We start from the raw sequence: 20865 nt of genomic DNA, 5'->3' as shown, positions 1-20865 counted from the left end.
AATTGGATGTGTACCTGTTGATGTATTTCAAGGCCTACCTTAAAACGCATGCCTCTTTGCTTGACATCATGGGAAAATCAAAATAAATCAGCCAAGACCTCAGAGACAAAGATTGGAGACCTCCACAAGTCTGGTTCATCCTTGGGAGCAATTTCCAAACACCTGAAAGTACCACGTTCATCTTTACAAACAATAGTACGCAAGTATTAACACCATCGGACCATGCAGCCCTCATACCGCTCAGGAAGGAGACGTATTCTGTCTCCTAGAGATGAACATACTTTAGTGTGAAAAGTGCAAATCAGTCCCAGAACAACAGCAAGGGACCTTGTGAAGATGCTGGAGGAAACAGGTGCAAAAGTATCTATATCCACAGTTAAACAAGTCCTATATCGACATAACTTGAAAGGCCACTCAGCAAGGAAGAAGCCACTGCTCAAAAATCACCATGAAAAATCCAGACTGCGGTTTGCAACTGCACATGGGGACAAAGATCGTACTTTTTGGAGAAATGTCCTCCGGTCTGATCAAAATAAAATTGAACTGTTTGGCCATCATGACCATTGTTATGTTTGGAGGGAAAAGGGGGAGGCTTGCAAACCGAAGAACACCATCCCAACCGTGAAGCACGGGGGTGGCAGCATCATGACGTGGGGGTGCTTTACTGCAAGAGGGACTGATGCACTTCACAAAATAGATAGCATCACGAGGTAGGAAAATTACGTGAATATTTTGAAGCAACATCTCCAGACATCAGTCAGGAAGTTAAAGCTTGGTTGCAAATGGGTCTTCCAAATGGACAATGACCCCAAGCATACTTCCAAAGTTGTGGTGAAATGGCTTAAGGACAACAAAGTCAAGTTATTGGAGTGGCCATCACAAAGCCCTGACCTAAATCCAATAGAACATTTGTGGACAGAACTGAAAAAGCATGTGCGAGCAAGGAGGCTTACAAACCTGACTCAGTTACACCAGCTCTGTCAGGAGGAATGGGCCAAAATTCACCCAACTTATTGTGGGAAGCTTGTGGAAGGCTAGCCGTAATGTTTGACCCAAGTTAAACAATTTAAAGGCAATGCTACCAAATACTAATTGAGTTTATGTAAATAAAAGCTGAAATAAATCATTCTCTCTACTATTATTCTGACATTTCACATTATTAAAATAAAGTGGTGATCCTACCTGACCTAAGACAGGGAATTTTTACTGGGATTAAATGTCAGGAATTGTGAAACACTGACTTTAATGTATTTGGCTAAGGTGTATGTTAACTTCTGACTTCAACTGTAACTCTCCTCTGTGTTTTGTGTGGATCAGGTATGTACATTATGACTATGCAGCCTAATTAATAAAACATGTCACAATCAGGATAGAGCACAGGTGTTCATGCTTGCTAAGCTCGGGAGACAATACAGACTCACCCACTTTCCCAACGGACACGGATTGAAATTATGACTCATGTGAGTCCGTTTTAGGATATACGAGTCTAAACATGTGACTGACACATCTACAACGTCGTAGTAAGGTTACTAAACACAAATGACAACATACTCATTGTATACAGGAGGAATATGTCCAAAACAAATTAGCTGCACGTGATCTTTGTAGCCCTGGTGGCATCAAGCTATATGATAGCTGTAACCACTCATTATCATAGGTCACATGGTACTCTTTGTGAGGTCATATTTCCTTATATTTCTGGAAAATGTAGGATAAATAAATGTTTGTGGCATAATCATGAAGCAATCTGTCAAATAGCTATGTATCAATAGCACATTGGGCAGTACTTAGAACGTGTAGCCACCGGTGTGTGGCCAAAGGTATCTATACTTATCCCTCAGGCTTACTTGGTGTTGAAGGCAAAGATAAGAGAGAAGGGAAAGGGAGGGGGTGCAAAACCCGTGTTAGAAGTCTAAGAAAAGTATTTTGAGAATATGCCACCATTTGTTTGTATGGCATATAGTATGGGAAATTGTTAATAAAACAACATTTTGATCAATGGTTGGTTAAGCATTAGCATGGATCTGTCTTAAAATATATCTTAAATATTAATATCTATAACTAACAGAGCAAACATTGAACTCGTTTTCTTGGAAGTTCTTGGAAGGTCTTTGCCCAGTCAAGCACCATCATCATTTTGGCATATCAGTTGGCATTTGCCACCAAAACCCACAACCTAAACGGCACACCTCAACATGCACACATACACGTCACATAGTAAATGAATAATACATTATCCGACCAATTCACGGAGCCTATCGGGTGCACCGGTGTAGAATGAGTCCCGCCCACTCAATATTTATACGCACAATGTCATCTCGCGCTCAACTTCAGAAGTTGAATTTGAGAACTTCATCTTGACCAACACTTGTTAGATCCGTGGGAAAACACTTCTGAATATTTATTTTCCGAAAATCCTCATATACGTAAGATATTACTAATATTCATAAAATGTACTATTTTATATGAATTATTATAGTTATAATTTGAAATGCAATATCATCTTTGTGTAAAATATAAAAAAATGCGTGTAGCTGGATACATTTTTTATATATTTGCTTTAGTGCTTGAGGTTTCTTTTTGCATAGCTTTCAATTGGAAACACATAGAGTGGTTCGTACACTTTGTATGCATGATTAGGCTACTGAATAGTGAGTGAATAATTCACTTGCAGGTGTCCCACAGGTACTATTGATCAAATTAGACCATTTATTTACTTTTCTTTACTTTTTTTATTTTTCTGTTTATCACAGGATTATTTGACTGTCTCGCGCATTGTTGCCTGGATATCAGTACTAGCCTAAATACCAAAACCTTTGGGAATTTTTCTTCCCCGGGAGTTGAACATCGTCCAGGTGGTTTGGGAACACCCTCCTTCCCAAGGGGTGTGTGTGAGAACTCGTCCCGAGATGCGTTCGCTTCTGCCGGTTACTGTGTATTGCATCAGCCTACTCTCCCTCCAGCAGCTCCTGGCTCTCCCGGCCGCAGACCGTCTGGAGAGAAACAGGTAAGAAGAAAGACATTACATGACCTTCCTATATTGAACGTGCTTTCCAGTTCCTTCTCTTTCACTTTCTAAAAGGGATCCTTTCTGGAAGTGATGATTATTGAACAGAAACGTTCTTCTGGAGGGCTTATTGGATATATAAAAGCTGATGCTATTTCAATAGGAAATCTGGAGGTCTAATTCAAATATAGGCTACATGTCGTCGTATTTTATTCCACGATTCGGAAAATACAGTGATGGATGAGATGCATTATTATGAATTTGGTTATTCTCGAATGTCCAATGACTTTGCCGGTGTTTGGTGAATTGACGCGCGCCTTTTATTAGCCTACTGTTTTTTAAAATTAAATCACACTGTCAAACCCCAAACCGGTTGAACCACTTATTGAATCATGTCGAGGTTTATGGCATAAAGTACGCTGAAGTTTTTGTTCAGTCAGGCAGGGTGTTGTGTCGGGGAGATTGGCCCTCAAGGTCAGAGCGAGGCAGACGTGATACAGTGAACGTGCGTTCCTGCTCGGATAAACTGGGGTCTCTGTAGTTATAATATGACCATGTGGAAAAGTTTGAGGGGAATTCGTGTTTTTAGAATGGATTGAGAGTTCATCCATGCGCGCCTTGCGCAGTCTCTCGTTTCCACTGCTCTCTCCATTGGGCTAGGTCTGTTATGGGATTTAAACACTTGTGTTGGCTTAAAATTCATGATAGTGTAGGCTAACGAGCGCTATGTTATCCATCATCACTATGTTGAAAAATGGGAACCATGATGATATTACAAATGTATTCCATCTGCATAATAAAGCGTACTCATCAGAATTTGTGTTCTTATATGATGCAACTGAATTTAGTCCAAAAACTCCAAATGTAACTAATGGGACAGAGGACAATACGACCGTCATTGCATCATATTTTTTCACACTGCGCTATAAACACATATGCTCAGGTGAGGCGCGTTATTAAAGACTGTTCAGTATTTGATTTATATATTACCGATGTAGATAAATGTTACATCCAATCTGTCCGTATTCATGAAATACTTCCGTACAGTTCGTTATAGGTCCCTAAACGAAAGTGCTAGCTACTTGCGTCAGTGTTCAAAGTCAAGGTTTATTGCGCCAAACCATCTACTTTATCTTATTCACATGTGACTATATTTTGGAATGCAACAGATATATGGTTGTGTGTTTGTCTTACAAATTAAGTTTGGTTTTAGTAATTTGTTCAGACAAATGTATGGTCCTTAAGTTAACTGTTTTTTCCACCTCTGCTATCATATGTCCCACATTAGGTCATATTCCTAACACAGCAGTATATATGACCTCATGTGGGACATATGATAGCAGAGGTGGAAAAAACAGTCCTCCTCATGTTGGCATTTGCTGAATTCCCCCCAAATATCAGGCACTGTAATACTGTAATGAGTGGTATTTTCCCACTCTGCTATTCTTCTATGTATGACATGGTAGTAAAATCCCAAGATTACAGGGAATTGGTCAACAATACCCACACACCCACACACACATACGCACATGCACGCACGCGTACACGTGCGCACACACACACACACACACACACACACACACACACACACACACACACACACACACACACACACACACACACACACACACACACACACACACACACACACACGTGTACGCACACGCACGTACACGTGCACACGCACACACACACACACACACACACACACACTGCTCTCCTATTTCATTGGGTGGGCAGACGTGCCTGTTCAAAGTGAAGGAGAAGTGCACTAGTGAAGACTCCAGTCTCTGGTGTGTTTTAGTGCAGTGAGAACTAGAGCAGAGGGTAGAGTCAGTGTCTGCATGCCCTCTTCTGGTGGGAGACTGACAGGAACCAGGACCCTGTCAATGAGAGAAACCAATTAAAACAGATGATTACCTTCACCAAGAGCCATGCCTTTACATGGAAATCTGGGATGTTCAAAGATGTTAGTCATTTTTGGGGGGCAAATGAAGTAAGGCACTTGGTTGTATCTAGTTGTTCTTCTAATGTGGGTTAGCGCTGTAGGACACACTGACAGGTCCCCAAAAATGTCCATGAGTTGTGTTGTTGGTCTGGTAACTCAGACATGATCAACCAAGGGATCTGGAGATTATCATTTGTTGAGACTTATTCATATTATTACTAGGTCAGTGACACCACTGTTATCTTGCTTTATACAGTGCCTTTGGAAAGTATTCAGACCCCTTGACTTTTTCCACATTTTGTTAGGTTACAGCCTTATTCTAAAATGTATTAAATATTTTTTTTCCTCACCAATCTACATACAATACCCCATAATGACAAAGCAAAAACAGGTTTTTAGACATTTTTGCAAATGTATAAAAAACGGAAATATTACATTTACATAAGTATTCCTACCCTTTACTGAGTACTTTGTTGAAGGACCTTTGGCAGCGGTTACAGCCTCGAGTCTTCTTGAGTATGAAACTACTAGCTTGGCATGCCTGTATTTGGGGACTTTCTCCCATTCTTCTATGCAGACCCTCTCAAGCTCTGTCAGGTTGGATGAGAAGCATTGCTGCACAGCTACAGTTTAAGTCGGAAGTTTACATCCACTTAGGTTGGAGTCATTAAAACTCATTTTTCAACCACTCCACAAATGTCTTGTTAACAAACTATAGTTTTGGCAAGTTGGTTAGGACATCTACGTTGTGCATGACACAAGTAATTTTTCCAACAATTGTTTACAGACAGATTATTTAACTTATAATTCACTGTATCACAATTCCAGTGGGTCAGAAGTTTATATACACTAAGATGACTGTGCCTTTAAACAGCTTGGAAAACTCTAGAAAATTATGTCATGGCTTTAGAGGTTTCTGATAGGCTAATTGACATAATTTGAGTCATTTGGAGGTGTACCTGTGCTTGACATCATGGGAAAATCAAAAGAAATCAGCCAAGACCTATTGTAGACCTCCACAAGTAAAACTATTGTAGACCTCCACAAGTCTGGTTCATCCTCTGGAGCAATTTCCAAATGCCTGAAGGTACCACGTTCATCTAAACAAACAATAGTACGCAAGTATAAACACCATGGGACCACGCAGCCATCATACCACTCAGGAAGGAGATGCATTCTGTCTCCTAGAGATGAACGTACTTTAGTCCGAAAAGTGCAAATCAGAACAACAGCAATGGACCTTGAGAAGATGCTGGAGGAAACAGGTACAAAAGTATCTATATCCACAGTCAAACGAGTCCTATATCGACATAACCTGAATGGCGGCTCAGCAAGGAAGAATCCACTGCTCAAAAACCACCATAAATAAGCCAGACTGCGGTTTGCAACTGCACATGGGGACAAAGATCGTACATTTTGGAGAAATGTCCTCTGGTCTGATGAAACAAAAATAGAACTGTTTGGCCATCATGACCAACGTTATGTTTGGAGGAAAAAGGGGGTGGCTTGCAAGCCGAAGAATACCATCCCAACCGTGAAGCACGGGGGTGGCAGCATCATGTTATGGGGGTGCTTTGCTGCAGGAGGGACTGGTGCACTTCACAAAAGAGATGGCATCATGAGGAAGGAAAACGATGTGGATATATTGAAACAACATTTCAAGACATCAGTCAGGAAGTTAAAGCTTGATTGCAAATGGGTCTTCCAAATGGACAATGACCTCAAGCACACTTCCAAAGTTGTGGCAAAATGGCTTAAGGACAACATTGTCAAAGTATTGGAGTGGTCATCACAAAGCCCTGACCTAAATCCTATAGAAATTGTGTGGGCAGAACTGAAAAAGCTTGTGCGAGCAAGGAGGCCTACAAACCTGACTCAGTTACACCAGCTCTGTCAGGAGGAATGGGCCAAAATTCACCCAACTTATTGTGGGAAGCTTGTGGAAGGCTACCCAAACCGTTTGACCCAAGTTAAACAATTTAAAGGCAATGCTACCAAATACTAATTGAGTGTATGTACATTTCTGACCCACTGGGAATGTGATGAAAGCTGAAATAAATAATTCTCTCTACTATTATTCTGACATTTCACATTCCTAAAATAAAGTGGTGATCCTAACTGACCTAAGTCAGGGAATGTTTACTCTGATTAAATGTCAGCAATTGTGAAAAACTGAGTTTAAATGTATTTGGCTAAGGTGTATGTAAACTTCTGACTTAAACTGTATTTTCACGTCTCTCCAGAGATGTTAGAATAGAGGTTCAAGCCCGGGCTCTGGCTAGGCCACTCAATAACATTCAGAGACTTGTCCTGAAGCAACTCCTGCATTGTCTCGGCTGTCTCCTTAGGATTGTTGTCCTGTTGGAAGGTGAACCTTCGCCCCAGTCTGAGATCCTTAGCGCTCTGGAGCAGGCTTTCATCAAGGATCTGTACTTTGCTCCGTTCATCTTTTCCTCGATCCTGACGTGTCTCCCAGTCCCTGCCGCTGAAAAACATCCCCACAGCATGATGCTGCCACCACCATGCTTCACCGTAGGGATGGTGCCAGGTTTCCTCCAGGTGTGATGCTTGGCATTCAGGCCAAAAAGTTCTGCTGACATGCATCCATGAATGGACTGGCAAGTCTTTATGACCTATATTTGAGGTTATTGACTTATGAGTATGTGGAAAAAGAGGGTTGTTTTTACCCTGCATGGCCTAGATTGGCAGGGCTGATAGATTGGCAGGGCTGAGATGGAACAACAGTCTCCATATAAGGTAACCCTATTCTGACAGGAGGGCCCCTACGCTGGAGGTTCGGACTTAGCTCAACAACCTCTATCTACAGGTGTGTGTGTGTGTGCGTGCGTGTGTGCCTGTGTGTCTGCTCATAGACAAACACCTGCCGATGAAATCAAATCGAAGTAAGGGGAGGCATGACTCAAACGCCTCTCTGTTTATTTCAGACAGAATTCCCAGCAGGGATGGGCTATTTCTGCTTCCCAGTGGTTGTAATGATTTTAATCTCTCAGAACTAACTTCCCATTTAAAACAGCAGGGGCAGAATTCATGGGTAATGGTGGATGTGATTGTGGTTGCAGCAGTGCTCTCTATCAGTGTATTTGAGTGAACACGGCAGCTTTTCAAAAACAAACAGTTCAATAAGAGGGAGTCTGTTTGTCTTGTCCAAGCTGTGGCTGTGTGAGGGGTTATCAATCCTAGAAATCCCCTCGGGATGTTCCCTTGGTGATGGAAGGGCGATTCATAATGTCCTCTCTCTTTTTTCTCACTTTCTCTCTAATTCTGGTTTCTCTCTCTGCCTTCTTCCCTCCTTTTATCTATTTATTTACTCAGTAAATGTCCCACTTTTTCTTCCTTCCATACCAAACGCTCTGTTCTTCCCATCACACATGATGATCCCATCACAGGCCGATAACAATAACACAGGCCTCATCGCTCCTCTCATTCCTCTTTTCAGACTGAGGTGTGATGGGTGCGTTTGCTGTACCGATAAAGTGCTCTATGTCCTGATCATGGACGGCCCGCGGGGCTTTGTGTTTTGACACCCTTGCTCTCGGCCATTCACAATACATACTATACCCTTCATTTTACATACAGTAACAGCTTGAGAGAAAATAGAGGCAAACCACAAGGTACTGTAAATATGGCTTTAGAGACGAAGCAGTTTTACGTTGTGGATTCCAGCTGTGGGGTGCAGGGCGCCCCAGAGAGAGGCATGTTACTGGAGCTGATGTGCTGTAATTTGCTTGTTGTCATGATGACCCACTACTTCCACACAGTCTGGGACAGAGGTCAATGATATGACATGTCAAACATCCCAGACAGGATGAACACAGTTTGTGTATTGAGCGCGTGTGGGAGGGTAAAGTATATTCTCTTTAGAAAGAGGGACTGTGTAAGTGTAGACTACTGCTCTGGCTGTGTGTATTTGAGTCTGTGTATATTTGAGTCTGTGTGTATTGTGGTCGTGAATTTGCTCAGGAAAACAATATTTTTCCCGTCTGTCCATCCTCCTCCTAAATCATTAACTCCCTCTGCCACCCCATATGGGGAAAGTGTCATGGCCAGGACCCCTGCATGCAATTCAGACGTCAACACCCATCCATTGTCCAAACACAATATTTACCCCAGAAACAGGCACATTGCATCATCATCCACCTCCCAGAGGACCTACTGTTGCATCCATTAGATGGTGATAGATTGTATAACTCTATATACAATAACTTTATTTAGATTTATAGACATGCTTATACAATATCAAAGACGTAACATGAACATTACCTTGACTAATATGGCTCATAAACACTTCAACTTTACTCCAGTTATCTCTTTTATGTACTTAAATACACTTTGCGTGCCTCACAGTCTGATATAACCCTGGCTGGCCCTGTAGATTGCTCTGTGAGAGGCAGTATGTATGGCTCTGAGGTTAGACCTCTGCTCTGAGTACGTTTGGCTGCTCTGATGTGGCCCACACTGTAAACACAGGTCTGGACTGGCAATGTATGGAGATGTAATGTATCTACCATATAAACACTGCCATGACCCTCCCTCCCTCTCACCCACTCTCTCTCTTTCTCCTTCTCTCTCCATGGGAGTCATTATGACCAGGCCTAAATAAGAGGGGGAACCAGTCTCCCACCAGGCAGCTCAGAATTCCACAGTGGATTAGTGGCTAAGACCTAAATTCCACCGTCCACATCCATAAAGAAAATGCTTCCACTCTGCACTGAAAGCCTGACCATGGCAAAAGGCTTGTGTGCGTGCGTGTGTGTGTGTGTGTGTGTGTGTGTGTGTGTGTGTGTGTGTGTGTGTGTGTGTGTGTGTGTGTGTGTGTGTGTGTGCGTGCGTGCGTGCGTGCGTGCGTGCGTACGTGCGTGCGTGCGTGCGCGGGCATTGGGGATGTCACGATACCAGTATCGAGAAACTATGATACCAGATTTTCCACAGCAAAAAATAAAACACGATGTCTGTCTGTCTGTCTGTTAGTGTTAAAGAAAGAACACAGGATAAAGGCTGAAGAATGAACACAGATGGAGCTCTGAGGTCTGAGGAGAGGACTAAACTCGTTTCATGTTCTATTGGTGGTTGAGGAAAATGTAGGTGTTATTCTAGCTAAGTACAGTCATTTGTAGTGTGGATGGATGCCTACAATACCGATGGAGATCAGGCCTCAATCAGGAGTCAGCACTGCAGCTGTGAGTGGCCGCCTCAGTACAATTGGAACGTGGAACTGCAACCACTGTATAGTCTGAAGTCCGTCTCCCAATTCCCAAACCACTCCACACTTAAGTCTGCTGAGGGGAACAAGAGAGAACAGTGGATATGTGGCAGTCGTTCTTTCAAGCCGTAGACTTTAGCAACTGTGTACACTTTCACCCAACGCAGTACATGATGAGGAAAGTGCTAAATCAACCCTCAGCACGTACTTATCATCAATACAAGAGGTTATAAAACTACCAACGCATGGAGAACAAGCGGCAGCAATGGTTCATTCACAAATAAATCGCCTTTCGCTTATTTCTGTCTCCTTACTGAGAACACAATCTGTCCTCTGTTAGCTGCATGGGGCCTGGCGAGGATTATGTATGAATGTGCCACATTTACTGCTGATTAAGGCAGCCCATGGTAGGCTCCAGCCCCCTGGGTATAAGCATGTATGAAAGGCCTGGTACTGGCCAAGGCTTACCCCTCTCTGAGGGTCCTTACTGGGGCAGAAGAGGGCATCAGGCTGGGGCTGGTGGAACATCAGCGATTTAAATTTGTATCACAAACAATGTTTGAGAAAATCATGATAAAAGTATCCATTTTAGGCCCTTTTTAGACCTATACTGTACATGCCTCCAATAAGACCCTATGATCCGTGAACTGTACGTGATACAGACAACATCTTGGTGTCATTATATTCTTATAGTGTGTTTTAAAATATGGAGTAGGTCTAGATTCTGAATTAAAAATAATCACATTCATTTATTCAACATTCAAATATTAATATCTCCAAACTACCCTTTTTGATTTGGTTTATTTTAAGCCATTTTTTGAACAATATATATAAGTACATTACATTTCCAGGGTGGGCTCTGCTAATTCTGAAGGTGTGATCAATTTTATGAGCACCACCAACACAGTGAATGGGAAAATGGATTCAAAGGGAACTCACTCTGCTGGTGATTTGCTGAATGTGATTGGTTAATGACCTATCATGTCAATTTATATGTATAAAATGGGTCATATCATTAAAAGTACCAGAGAGCCCACTCTGGAAATGTTACGTGTTTGAAGACAGAGTCTAAAAAGGATAGTTTTGAGATTAATATTAATATTTTTTATGTTGAATAAATGATTGTGAAAATGGGTATTTCAGAGAGAACACTATAAGGAGTATAATGACTGATGTTGTCTGTATTATGTACCGTTCACAGATCAGAGAGTCTTATAGGAGGTATGTATACTAAAAAGAGTATAAAATGGCTAGTTTCATCATGATTTTCCCCCCAAAAATGGCTTGTGATAGAAATGAAAAAAAACTACATGTTAAACACCCTTCCACCCAATCACGTTTCTATGTGAGAATTGTCAGAACAGTTTGAGACACCTAATTGCTCCTGTAAGTTGCTCTGGATATGACTAAATGACTCAAATGTAAATACCAAATATATTTCCCGCTCCCGCTGGCGTGGAATCACCCTGTTGTGGTGGTTCCACTGGTGGGTCTCAGTTGTGATTCCAGACCTCAGTGGCACAACTTCCGCCGAAGTCGGTCCCTCTCCTTGTACGGGCGGAGTTCGGTGGTCGACGTCACCGGCTTTCTAGCCATCGCAATCCACTTTTAATTTTCCATTTGTTTTGTCTTTGTTTTCTACAAACCTGGTTTCTATTCCCCAATTACATGTTCATTATTTAACCCTCTGTTTCCCCCATGTTTGGTGTGCGTGTTTGTTTATTATGTTCATGTTGATTCTATACAGTATGGCTGGTATTTACGAGTGACTGGTATTTTCACACACCTTTTGTATTTGTTTTATACTGGTGCAGTTCGTGGATTAAACTACCTTGTACACTCATCTCTGCTCTCTTGTGCCTGATTCCATGCACCAGTTACCCATAGCCTGACACTCAGTCTAAACTGTGGGATTAATATTAAAGAATAACACCACAATGTTGCACAAAGGATTTGGGTTCAGCTTACCCTTTTATCGAACCCTCAAATCCCCCCTTCCTCCACCCGTTCCCCAAGCTAAGTGACTTTTAGCTTAATGCCCTCCGATGAAAATGGGAATTTTACAGAACAAGTAGGTGGATTTGTTACCAATATATTTTTTTAAATAATCTTCCACAGATCAGATGGTGCTGAAAACGAGTGTTGAGTGAGTGAATGTTTCTAAAAATGTGAAGCTTTGATATCTTTGATCCTCTGCCAATCACAAAGACCTCCATTACTGTCCATTTGCAGGATTACTTTCTCAATAGCCAAATTAGACAGGGCTGTCAGATCAGATGTGATCCAGTGAGAGAACTGGAAACTGGCGAGGAGCATGTGCACTGGGCACACAGTTACACCTCCGGTCCAAAGTCTTTGGCCAAAACACTCCCCTCAGATCCATCCGATCCCTCTGGCACAGACACATACAAATGAGTTCTGGCTGGCCCAAGGGACAAGACAGACAAGTTAACACTTGCTTGTGAAGCCATTATATAAAAGCTAAGGGCATCAGCGTCAGGTGAAGGTAAAACGGTCAGGTCAGATGGTGTAACAGAGAAGAGAGGAGGACAAAAGGACATGCTACGAACTCCCTAGGTGGGAGGTGAACCCCACAGAAACCCAAACACATTTAACCTCCTTTAAACAGCAGATTTGCTCTTTCTTTCTTTTTTCTCCCGCTCCGCCCCCCTCCAGTTACAAATTCTCAAAGATAATTGTTTTTTTAACTACATCACAGGGTCTTTATGGCTGTCTGCCAGCCCAGAATAGCCTGACTAGCGAAGCAGCCATCGTCTACTGCGTTGGGTCGGGCTCGGGGCGGCATGTTGTGTGCCACAAAGTCCACTACTGCTCCACCAGGGGTGGATGAGGGCATTTGCCACCCAACAGGGGGTTAAATGGGTATTATAAACACACACAAGCACACACACAAGCACACACAGAAACGACTTGGTCGATGGGGGGGGATTGGGACTGACACGTTGTCTTAGGCAGCAGGTAGACTAGCGGTTAGAGTGTTGGGCCACTAACCGAAAGGTCGCTGGTTTAAATACCTGAGTTGACAAGGTGGAAAAACTGTTGATGTGCTCTTGCGCAAGGCACTTAATCCTAATTTGCTCCAGGGGAACCGTACTACTATGGCTGACCCTGTAAAACAACACACTTGACTGCTCCTATCTGGTGTACAATAAAACACAACATTTCTTTTACCTAGGCAGGTCAGTTAAGAACAAATTCTTATTTTCAATGACAGCCTAGGAACAGTGAGTTAACTGCCTTGTTCAGGCACAGAACAACAGATTTGTACCTTGTCAGCTTGGGGATTTGAACTTGCAACCTTTTGATTACTAGTCCAATGCTCTAACCACTAGGCTACCCTGTAGCTGGGTACAGCACACCCACGAATCACAGACGTCAATTCAACATCTATTCCATGTTAGTTACACGTAATTTCAAACAACGTTTATTCAACCAGTGTGTGCTCAGTGGGCATTGTTTGGTACTGTCAGTCTACACACCCCATCAGTCCTGTTTTTGTCCAGGGACTCCCAAAGGAAGCTGCTCTGGAGCTGTTTTACCTTTGTTTTGTTTATTCACCATCTCTTCTTTCCAAACGGATTAAGTTTCCTCCTTCCTCCTGTGTGAGAAACACATTTTCCACCATGGATTCCAAACACAAAAGAAGAATGAGCCTGAACAGAAGATTGTATTTCAGCCTTTTTGTGTACAGAAAGGTCAACTAAATAAAAATGTACTGTAATGTATATAGACGATCCAAATCTCTATAGCAACCACATTGCAGTATTTATGCGGTATATAAACGTAGCTTTTCCACGCAATCAAATACAATTTGTGCCTGTCTGGCACAGAAGGTGGGTGTGACTTGGCCATGGCCTGGCCACAGAAGAACAGAGCTGAATGACTAGGTGCTCCTGGAAATAGTGCTCCCTCTGCACTACCACAGTGGTTACCAGTGACACCCACCATCACCAGGCACCAGGGCCCTGCCCTGTACGGGCAAACAGGCTGGATGGTAGGGATACAGACACAGGTGGTGGCAAAGCTCATTCAGTGTTTTCTTTGTGTTGGAACTCTGTGTACATGTCAAATATAGCTACCTTGAAACTTTCACTGACTGACCACTCATGGTGCTGTTGCTGGAATAGCACTATATTTTTGCGTGTAAAGTAGCTAGATTGGCTAGTTACATTGGGCTTCAAGCCCACAACACACCAGAAAACTCTGTTTTAGGTTAAATTGGTTGAACAAACCCATAAATGCTCAAAGTCATGTTTGTAGTCTGTAGAATTTTGACCATTAACAACATGTTTGGCCAAGGCACTGAACACATTAACTAAGAGACCGCCTTGAGGAGGCACAGAAGGGTTTGGAACCTGTTCAATAATATAGCCACTTCTCGCTGCGTCTGTACCGAGATTGGTTGGTTACCACTTGCATAGTGGCGTTCTACAGTAGGCCTACCCTGTTATTTCTCACAATCCAGTCAGCGTTTCACGAGGAGAACGGTGCTCTTTTTATAATTACGCTGTATGCCAACTATCATTACTGCTTCTTCTAAAGAGCAGTTGGAAGCCGGTCAGAACCTGATGTTGTGGAAATGTTTCTGTGTTTCTTTAAAATGGAAAAAGGATACAAAAGGGACGTTTTCTCTTCCTTGTTCTAACTTTATCATGGGAGGACATTTAACACACAAAAGTCATACTTACTACTTAAAAGAATTGAGGCTTGATATACCCACTGGCGCCATTTTGAGAATTGAATTCCCGACTCACTGTGGCCGGTGCTTCGTCAATATGACTTCCGCCAGGTGAACCTCTACCTATTTATAGCATCTGTAACAAACGAAGACACAGAGACACAAATTCGAGCCCTCTGAGCAAACACACCCACAACAGTTCAGAGAAAAGAATCCCCAGTGCCAAGTTTCAGTTGAGCAGCCAGTGGCATCATCAAGAAGAGAACAGATGGCAGGGCCTCCTCCTCCTCAGCACTAAAGCCAGAGTCAATCTGAGATGTGTTTGCTAAACAGGCTCTTCCTGAAACTTGGGGATGTCTCTTTCCTGTGGACACTTGCCACAGTTTGCTCTGTACATTAGCCTTCCCTCTCTTGAGTGAGTAGTCAGTAAATCTCCAGAGCCACTCTGTCTGTTTGCTTTAGCTAAGGTGGACATGGAGTCTCAATAGTTTTGACATCCAGTATGTTGATATTACCATAATAAATGAACAGCAGCCAGGTCCCCATGCTGTTTTGTTCCTGTGCTGAAAGGCCATTAGTCTTCTAAAATGCATTAAGACAGGATGGTGACACATCAACCCTCACTATGCCCATTCCATGTGTAACATTTACTGTCAGTGTGTGTTGACATAAAATGCTGTTGGAAGTGTGCTTCACATCAGTCTGAGAATAACTAGGCCAGTTCTAAAATGACTTCTCTGATTCAATGGTCAGCATTGACCCAGAGTGGAAAGATACAGACATCAATCTTAACGACACAAGATCTGAACTCTGAACTTTTTCCTGTGTTCCCAGGTTGGAGCTGCTTAAGAAGCTTCATGCGCTGAGAGAGGAGGAGATCTTCACTCCAGAAACTGGCACCGAACTCGCCAGCCCAACAGACTCCAGCCCTTCATCAGACCTCCAGCCCTCCATCAGATCTCCAAAATGGCTGCCTGGCTACCTCCGCAGAGACACACCACCCACTGTCATGAACACAGCCCATCTTGAACCTCTGGTACGTGTGAGGCTTGAGGAGGGCTTGGAGCCCCAACGGACAGGGTCAAGAGGTCGTCGCCAGGCCCAATCAGGGTCCCGGGGGGGTCACCACCACCCCCAGCTGATGAGAGTGGGGTGCGCCCTGGGAACCTGCCAGGTTCAGAACCTCAGCCACCGGCTCTATCAGCTGATTGGCCAGAGTGGACGGGAGGACTCCTCCCCCATTAACCCCCGGAGTCCGCATAGTTACGGATGAGAGACTGACGGATACTTCTCCCTCTCTTCTCTGAAAACATCAACACCCCAGCAAACTTCTATCTATAGACATGTATCTCTATTTTATGTATCACAGATAGCCTTTGCATTAGTATTAGATGTAGTCCACACCATTTTTAGATCCTGAAATGACAATTTCTGTACTTTTTGAATGACATTTGCCTTACTCCTCTGTACACCTCAAAAACGCAACATGCTGTTTAAGAAAAGGAATCTGACATGAATGAAAGCCTCTTAGTTGATGCTCCCCACCACCAACCACCCCTGGGAACTAATACCTGTCACCCAGAAACACTCTGAACATTTGGGTCTCGTCAAAGTCTCTGTGTTTTTCCCGGCCTCCTGACTAGTCAAGGGGCTCAGTTTGACTTCCTAATCCTGTTAATGTAAGAATAAATGCTCCCGTCCACCGGTCTTTCTACTTAACACAAGCCAACGCAACTGGACGTGTCTGTATAAGGCCTGATGACCTCCACAGCAGCAGTTAGCTCTGGCCCCATTGATCAAACACTTAAACCACTAATGTGGATTTCTACCAGGGCTAGGATCAGATCCCTGTCAGAGGGAATATATTCCTGAAGACCCGTCAAAACGACCCAATGAACCCTTTTACCCCACGCTAAACCCTGCCCCCTTAGATCTGCCAGGACAATTTGAGGGACCATGTTTGACATATCTGGGTTAATCCTCTGATTTACAGACCACCAGCAACCATTTGTGGGCAGACACTGACCTTATAGACACAGACACTGACCTTACAGACACAGACACTGACCTTACAGACAAAAACCTACTGTCCTCTCTTCTGCAGCCAATGATGTTCCCGACAGAAGCGGTCTGTGGTTCTGTGAAGTATATGTTTCAACAGACCACAGCCTTGACAGCCGCATTCAGCCACCATAGTCAAGTTCAGCAGTGGCTGGATGGAGTTCCGCTTCTGGACTCGTCTAGTAGAGACTGTTTATAGAAAGAGAAAGAAGAGAGTACACATTTCAATGACTCAGTTCCTACACAAGATGGAGGTTTTCAATATTTTTATTATGAATCATTGCGGACCTATTTCAGCGGTGAGATCTATTGGTTGGCTCGTGAACACAGTGAACACTCCCGCTGCCCTTATCTCAGGGTCTGAATGGGGATATTATCCCCTTCATGTGATTCTTAAGTTCTCCCACTAAGTCTCGACTTTATGTTTACGGCAATTTAACCAATCAGACCTAATCTCTTTAGTAGTGCCGCAATGGTGGCGAGGTGGTACACATCGTCTGCTGTATTTATAAACAAAATAAACTTTGACTGTGCCTTGCCTTGCCCATTGGACCGTATAACTACTAGCTAAAGCATCACAAGTTGCCAACCCAAACCCAAAATCTGCCACTTGCAGTACTGCCTAGGAATATTGAGAGGCTTACTTTGTCATTATCAATAATAATCAGGTCAGTTATGATCCTAATACTGCTAGTTAGTTTAGTGTGTACACAACAATACTTTACGTTGTATGCTTGTAGTGTGTCAAATGAGTCCAAATTAGCACAGAGTCAACAGCAAAGTTCTCTGCTGTTACATTGTGGCTTTGTAATGACAGACCACGGATACCAAAAGTAAGGGAGCCAGAGTGCCACATTTTAAATCTGGATACGAAATACGGTAAAAAAAATATATGCCCCTAGATTCCCTTGTTATAACTGTCTCTGAAATGGTGGGCGGATGCCCTCAGTAAAAATAACCAAAAACAACCTCAACTCAGCAAGCCATGAAAAAACTAGCCCAACCTTCAAAAGGTGCAGAGCCTGTCGATCGGAAAAAAACAAGCCACAACATCTCCATGACATCTTTAATACCCATAATAATCATGCGGCCTGCCTCTTTGAAACACATTCAAATGTTTCATTTTCTCAATGTCAGAGGATTAGAATAGTTTAAATCATCCTCAACGTTCAGACTATTAGTTTTCCAATAACTTTGATCCAAACTTGCTGATGTTGCTATTGCTGCAGTTAGAAACCAGGTCAGCAATAAGTCATACATTCATGTATTTATGACTATGACTATGTAACTATTAGGTTACTGTGTCGTAATTAAACAGTCACAGGAGTACCCAAAATCAGCTTAGAGTCTTTTAGGGTCCAGGTTTTTACTGTTTTGTTTTGACCACAGCGTTGCCTAACTGAAATCATTCTATAACTAATTAAGTTAGTTGGGCAAGTGGTTTAAATTCACCAAATATCTGACAATACTTGACAGTCATTTAGTTTTTTTGTGATCTACTTTAGTGATCATACTTTAGTGTGGTCTCTATCCATATCCCCCTTTCATTTTGTTTGACATATTTTTGTCTTTTTGGACCGGATCACCATAATTAAAACTGGGTTTTTATTTTATTTTAGATTTAGCTCATGTAATCGTGGATTGATTCTCTGTCTCACTCTCTCTATCTCACCATCTCTCCCTCTACCACTCTCTCTCTCCTTCTATCTCAGTGATGACGGCGACGCCAGGTTGCAGGTCATAATCAGTGGTTCATTGGTTCTTTAAGTCTAATCTGTTCAAAGGCTTTGTGAAACACATGCCATTGTCTCTGCTGTAATTGAGCTAATCAATGTCTCGTGACAGACCATTAAAAGGCTTTTCAAACGCTAAGAACCTTGATGAATCTCTCGACTTCTTAACCACCACTGTCACAAGTGTGTGTTTGTGTCTGACCGGCCACTTATAGAATCAGGAACCAACCTTGTGCTTGTTGGATTTTTGCTGGGGTCATTTTGTTTTTGCTGTACCTTTTCTTTGTGATGTGAATCTCATATGACAGTAATTACATGTCAGTGTTGTGTCACTGGCGGGTCTGTAGCCATTCCTAGCAGCATAGCTGAGTGTTTTGTCTGGGTAAACTGCGTACCACCAGATTATTTACGACCTTTGACCACTAATACCTCCCCTTGTGTGTTAAGAGAAACACTCTCCATCAGTCTTACATCAAAACTAACGCTGCCATCGCCTGCCATTGTTGACTTAACCTATGTTGTAAAGAGATGCAGGAGATTGTGTTGTGTGTTCACGTCTGTGTGTGAGTGTGTATGTGACTGTATGTGAGTGTGTATGTGTAGGTACTTATAGTATAGTCATCCTAGCCAGGGATCTGACACATCACAATCCCAGTCTGTTTTTCCTCGTTCAATATTTAATTATACTTAAGGTCAGAAGCCTCTTATAGGGTCACAGCAAACTGAGCAAAGCACTTTAATGTTGTTAGTTCCTCACAACTTGAATTTCAAACATTGCAATTCTATTTTTAATGACAGATGAGAGTTATTGTATATGTTGCATTTGATAAAGATCTGTATTAATGTCTTTGAAGAGTTGTCAGTGGTGTGGAGTGAAGATGATATCATGCGCACTTGTGCATATTATATATTATTAGTGGTACTATGTAAGAAAAGTAATATATTTAAGTTATCTTTGTATGTTTATATATGTATGTCACCAAAGACACTATTTATCTTGCATTTCCCACGCTTCTAAAAGGTGACCTTTTATTAGGAAAGAAAAATAAATCCTAAATGTAGCTACATGTTCATGTCAGACAATGTATTTCATTCTCTGTAAAAAATAAAGAACTACTGTAGTGAGAAAGTCTAGTGTGTGCCTCTAATTTGTGAAAGTGTGTGTGTGCGTGTGTGTTTGTGTGCGCGTGCGTGTCTCCATGTTTAACTTCACGTGTGTGTGAGTACAGTATGAGCAACTCTTCACAACAGTTATTGTTAACAACATCGATGCCATTGTCAAAACAAAAAATAATGAAGTTATAATCAGAATTAAGTCTACTCTCCACAGAATTATACAAACATTAGAGAACATGACAGTTGCCAGCGCTCTTCGATATTACTACATCTAGAATAAATAGAACTAGAGGTACCAAGAACATACATATTACTCAATATTTCCTTAAAGGAACATAAAAAAAACACTCCTACCTGGAATATGGTAAACCTGGGAAAAGGTGACATCATAGTGGAAAAATAGATGGGTGAAAGTTCTCTTGACCATGATGCATCAGCATTGATCCAATGTCCTTCACTCTACTACTCCTAATAGCTCGTTAATCATTATTCGTCCCAGTAAACTGAGCAAAATTCAACAGACAAATAGAGAACATAATAAATACACAGGGAATAATGGGGAAGATGGGAGACACCTGGAGGGGGGTGGAGACAATCACAAAGACAGATGAAACAGATCAGGGTGTGATAGAATGGCTTATAAATGCAAACTGTTTATAGCCTAAATATAGATTGTGATAAGTTACATTTTTTTTGTGGAATTCCACCTTCATTTTTGCAGTGCTTTATTTATACAGATTGGAAACAGGAGGGTCAGTTAGATGGTACATTTCTTTGGAATTGGTACCAAAGATAAGGTTGTCTCCTTCAAGTTGGTGGCAGCTCAATTGCCTCTAGTTTTGGTGTTACAAAGCACTTCATTTTATCAGTGTAGTGGAATCTGCGATGGCATCTGACAGTGTCAGTGTGTTGATCTGGTTTTTGTTGTCAGTCTATACAGTATAATACATTAACATTTACACGCCGCAGGACAGGTCAGCGGGAGAGATGTAAAACTGTACTAAGTCCATAGAATTCATCTTCCTTTCACTACCATGGTATGCATCTCACAAATACAGCATATATACTTGGTGTAAATCA

The 20865-nt window shown here is 42.3% G+C and overlaps 1 protein-coding gene across 1 annotated transcript; it reads left to right on the top strand.

Moving 5' to 3' along the window:
• The first annotated feature begins 2328 nt into the window (after window positions 1-2328).
• LOC118366305 (protein ADM2-like) lies at window positions 2329-19798 on the top strand. Its single transcript, XM_035748866.2, has 3 exons — window positions 2329-2426; window positions 2754-3007; window positions 15710-19798. Exons 2-3 carry the CDS (start codon window positions 2910-2912, stop codon window positions 16146-16148), a joined length of 537 nt encoding a protein of 178 aa, XP_035604759.1. The 5' UTR covers window positions 2329-2426; window positions 2754-2909; the 3' UTR covers window positions 16149-19798.
• Window positions 19799-20865: the final 1067 nt, after the last annotated feature.

This window comes from Oncorhynchus keta, chromosome 33, assembly GCF_023373465.1.
Source record: "Oncorhynchus keta strain PuntledgeMale-10-30-2019 chromosome 33, Oket_V2, whole genome shotgun sequence".
Classification (NCBI taxonomy): Eukaryota; Metazoa; Chordata; class Actinopteri; order Salmoniformes; family Salmonidae; genus Oncorhynchus; species Oncorhynchus keta.
The sequence above is the reverse complement of the archived record's forward strand: the minus strand, read 5'-3'. Positions and strand labels throughout refer to the sequence as shown.